Here is a 5,000-nt window from a genome sequence, read left to right on the forward strand (position 1 = left end):
TGCTAGATTAGTCATGAGGACGTGACTGAGGTCTCCCACTGTGTTCCCGGTAGTGTGGTCTGTATAACATTTATTTCCTTGCCAGATGTGAGTGAGACGAGTCTGTCGTATTCTTCTTTTTTTCAAACATCCTTGTGCAGTTGGCATTACATACCCTAATCTATGTGTATTACTAGGGAAAATACCCTCATCAACGAAGAATGTGTGTCGGACTCAGCATTAATTGAACGAACATTCTAATAAGCATTTCCACAGCATCTATTTCTGCATCTGGGAGCTCCCAAGTTTACTGTGTGTGTGTGTGTGTGTGTGTGTGTGTGCGCGTGTGTGTACGTGCACAAATGGTAATGTATTTATAAGAGTACGACAAAACCTCTGTTTGTGTCTGTGTGTGTGTTTTATGAAGTTCTGTATGTGTTAAAATTTGGACTGAGATCAGTCAGTTGTCCCATGTGACGTATCATATATGTTGGTCTTTATCAATCATTGTCATGATGGAGTGATACCTCCCAATGGAGAAAATTCTCAAGTTGCAGAAAAAATGAATGAGTGATTGCAAAAAGCCAGCAAATTGATATTGAAAAATATCTTAACAAAGTCGGTCAAGCCTTGCTGATAGCAATTTAATTAGTGAAGCACAATCTTTCTAGATTTTAATATGCTTTCATCAGAGCTTTGTTTGCAAGCATTAGATAAAAACAACTACAGGCACGCCAAGATTATGAGTGAAGGATTAACTATTAGGGATTTTCATACAAATATAATACAACACAAACACAAACTAATCCCATTTAGTATCTTTAACCAGCCAATCAGTAAATACACAAAACACTTTTTATCTGGATGCATCACAAGAGGCTTTGGCCTCAGAAATGTATGTCAAATGCCTGAAAGGTTTTACAGTTCTTATTTGCACTCTGTTCATTAAAAATCAATACAAAAGATGAATTGTTACATGCTCAACAATTTGTCGCTAATTTGTATCTAATGTTTTGGGACGGACATCAGCTAAACCTTTTAGAATCACAAGTATTACAAGTTTTTAAATGGGAATACCATTTTTGACCGACTTGATTGATTAAACTGATTGTGTTACTGTTTAATTATGTCATATAGTTGGGTTATTATGCCTGGTTTAAAATGATAGCACTTTTTATACTCATCTAGTTTTTAAATCTGTCATGATTGAACAAAAGGGCAAAATAAAAATTGTCCTGCATAGTAAAAAAAGGCTGTATCCCCATATTTATATTAGTACAGGAGGGAAAGAAATCCAAAAGCACATTTTTTGCGTTTACTTGTATGATTTGCATTGACCTTTTTAATAATTTCAGTAAGACGCATTGGACTCATTTCCCTTTTTATCATTTGTGCTTTTGTTTCACTCTATTATTGTAATGTTTTTTTTATTAAGTGCATGGATCTAGAAATGTTTGTGGTTGTATTTGGACTGTTTGGGAACGGATCGTAGCATGGCAAAACAGGGTAAAGTGGAACAATGTTTGTTTTGAGGATTATAGAGACAATCCTCTTGTTCAAAACCGTGTGTGTGTTTGTGTGTTGGAAGAGGTTGAAACAGATGCTGTGAAGTGGTCCAAATAAAAGAACGACAGAAAGGCTTGCGATAATACTGTAGACTTGTCAAACCAACAAAATCCCTGGGTGACCCAACACACACAAACACACACACACACACACACACGCAATATGCCTCTGGTGACACAAGCACACGTGTGTATCATTACATTTCATCAAAACCCATTGGCATGTGTAGTGCCCACACACACATATACGCACGCACACTCTCACACACACAGGCACACACTCACATTGGTGCGCACACACACACACACACACACACACACACACACACACACACAGAATATGGAAGGCAATGGAGGTTGAAGGTGACACCCGAGTGGACAAGGTTGAACACGGCTGTAGTGTAGCTGAGATCCAACACAGCTGTAGGAGTGTGGCAGAGAGCCTGTAGCCTGTTCTCCTGCAGCCCCCCGCAGGAGACCACTGCCAGGCCTGGTGGTCCTGGCTGGAGTGGCCCCGGATCTGAGGAGAGAGGGAAGATTACCATAAGAGAGGGAGCGAGTGTAATCAGGGTATGAAGGGAGTAGCCACGCAGGCCATAGATCTCTGTCTCTTGCTCTCCAGCTCTCTCCGTCTCTTGCTCTCCAGCTCTCTCGGTCTTTTGCTCTTGCTCTCTCCGTCTCTTGCTCTCCAGCTCTCTCCATCTCTTGCTCTCCAGCTCTCTCGGTCTTTTGCTCTTGCTCTCTCCGTCTCTTGCTCTCCAGCTCTCTCCGTCTCTTGCTCTCCAGCTCTCTCTCTGTCTCTTGCTCTCCAGCTCTCTCTGTCTCTTGCTCTTGCTCTCTCTCTTTCTCTCTGTGTCTGTCTATGGTTGTGTCCGCTTTTAGTTGGGCTCGCAGTTTTGTGTTTAGCTGCGTCAGAGAATTGCCTCAACTCTTCTTAACAAAATGTGTCCTGTTAGAAATAGATTTTTAGAAGGACTACATCAGGATTGTTGGGAGCATTGCCTCGCCTTCATTGTTTCCTGTTATAAAAAATGTATCAACGTTTCCTTTAGGGTGGGTTTACTTTTTCATTTTCATTGAAACACAACATCCATTTATGGACAAAACGGTTCTTTGGATTAGGGATTCTAACATATTCCCTTCCTAATGGCCTAGACAAACACACAGTGGAGGAAACACATGCTGCCGGTGTGTTGCAGTTAGGCCCATGGGATGAATGAATCCTTGTTTGTTTAAAAAAGCCTCTAAAGGGAATGTGGGGGGGGGGGTTAGCAAAGAACAAGAGCGACGAATGCAAAACCATACAATACAATCTCTGGGGATTCAGCTGTGAGTCCAAGCCCAGTGCATTTTCTTATATATAAGCAGTGACATACCTTTTGGTGTAGATGCTTAATAGTACAAATGAATCCCTTGATGAACCGCTGCTTACTGTATATATATCAGCTGCGTTTCTCACCTGTATACTAATTCCACACCACTTCAGGATGCTACAGTCTATGTTCAGGTCAAGACATTGGTATAAGTTTGATCTTAACACAACTGGACAGTGGGGGAAATACGTGTCAAGGCATTTGCTCAAATGTAATTACATTTGTATTCAGACGTGTGAGTACATTGCCAGTGTACTGTAAATACATTTGGGACTCCATTCCAGGAAAAGTCCATTAGTCCCACGATCATCCTTGGTCCTACATCACCATAAACCCAACTCTACACACATGCACAGGTTCTCCACAACACTTACACATAATTGCATTAATCCCACAAAGACCCCAGTCTCCAATTAATTAAAAAGATGAGAGGACCATAGTGAGATGTCATTTCAGTATGCCTTACGCTTGCCAAAATCAATGAGTAGACCAGAGATAGTCGCCTTGAATTTTGAATACAAGGACCTTGACAACATTGCGCGACTGTGCACTGATATTTCCATGTCGAGCGGCATGTGAAACATAATCATGATTGGTCGCTGGGGGCTGACGTTGCTAAGAGGCCTCGTCTCCCAGGGATCTGGCGCTGCTTGATTAGGTCTGTCTCATGTCAATGTAATCAAAGTATTCCCTTTTTTTTCTCTTGTTTCTTTTAGGTTTGCATTTCGCTCTGACCAGAGGGGGGAAACATTGGCTCACATCAATCAGAAGTCCATTGGCCAGCGATCACTGGTTATTGTCTGCCCACAAAAGTTGTGTGCCCTAGCGTACCATTTTTTTGCTTTGTCGGACACTAAGAATTACCAGTAGAAGCATAACAAAACAGCCTCCGTCCCCGGCCTTCACCCGCCCCAGTCCGCAGCACCGACGCCGTTTGGCATCGCCAGTGCGTTTGGCCAGCGGTAGACATTGGCCGGGTTTTGTAAGGCAGCGACCATGGACCGCGGCAGCTGGAGTGGCAGCGAGAGTCCCGGGGAGGACATGGACGGCCTCAGCGACTCCGGGGGAGACAAGACCATGGACGGGGACCCCGAGGGGGTCTGGAGCCCAGACATCGAGCAGAGCTTCCAGGAGGCCCTGGCCATCTACCCCCCCTGTGGAAGGAGGAAGATTATACTGTCTGACGAGGGGAAGATGTATGGTGAGTACTGCGGTGACATTGCTCTGCTGCTTCTCTATCTGTTTACCCACCCCCCCACTGTTATGGCTAGGGCGGGGGGGGTCTTCTGTTTTTCTATGGTTCCGTTTGATCCCTGTCTCCAACTGTTATTTTCAGTTGGAAACCAGGAAGATTAGATTATACCTTTGTGTTGTAATCCGTGTGCCGCGTTCTGTGTTTATTGGGAGCAATACCATTTTCTTTGTCTTTTTATTTTTGATTCTTATTTATTGAGTCCCTAAAAGTGGTGAAAAGTGTAGCATCCATACATATAGCACCCGTGTTTGTTTACCCACCCGTCACCAAGGAAGGAGCCATTAGCTAGTGTTAGCTGGTGTGAGGTTGTGGATGTGGAGTTAGCCTCACAGGCAGCCCGTGTCAGAAACACAGGGAGCTAATGGAGCTTTGCTAGGAACATCAGAGACAGGGAGAGACAGAGATAGTTTTTTTTGTTTGAGAACAAGTGTGTGTGTGTGTGTGTGTGTGTGTGTGTGTGTGTGTGTGTGTGTGTGTGTGTGTGTGTGTGTGTGTGTGTGTGTGTGTGTGTGTGTGTGTGTGTGTGTGTTTTGTGTGAACTATTAGAGAGGGGAACAGATGGTCCTCTGGCTGCCACCAGCTGCGCCCCCCTCCATCACCCCCCCCTCCCCTCTTTCTTTCTCTTGCTCTTTCTCTCTGGGAAACTACTTATTCTTTACTCCTCTTTAGCCAACTGTGAAGTATGAGTTCTGACTACCAGACTTTTTTGGACTGTTGGGCCATTTCAACCTTCTAGTGAACATCATGTTTTTGGTCTTTTTATTTAGTCATCGATTTGTTAATCCTAACTCTGGTCCTCTCTAACCGTGAGTCAGAATAGAAACAATT

At 43.6% G+C, this 5,000-nt stretch overlaps 1 protein-coding gene across 1 annotated transcript in view; it reads left to right on the forward strand.

Annotated features, from left to right (window-relative positions):
* The window catches only part of tead1a (TEA domain family member 1a), a 23,330-nt gene that overhangs the window by 4,509 nt on the left and 13,821 nt on the right, over positions 1–5,000 (forward strand). Inside the window, exon 2 of the mRNA XM_030366982.1 lies at positions 3,634–4,118. Coding sequence (XP_030222842.1) covers positions 3,914–4,118 — 205 coding nt within the window. The 5' untranslated portion in view covers positions 3,634–3,913. The remainder of the gene's footprint in view (positions 1–3,633; positions 4,119–5,000) is intronic.

This window comes from Gadus morhua, chromosome 9, assembly GCF_902167405.1.
Source record: "Gadus morhua chromosome 9, gadMor3.0, whole genome shotgun sequence".
In the NCBI taxonomy this organism is placed as follows: Eukaryota; Metazoa; Chordata; class Actinopteri; order Gadiformes; family Gadidae; genus Gadus; species Gadus morhua.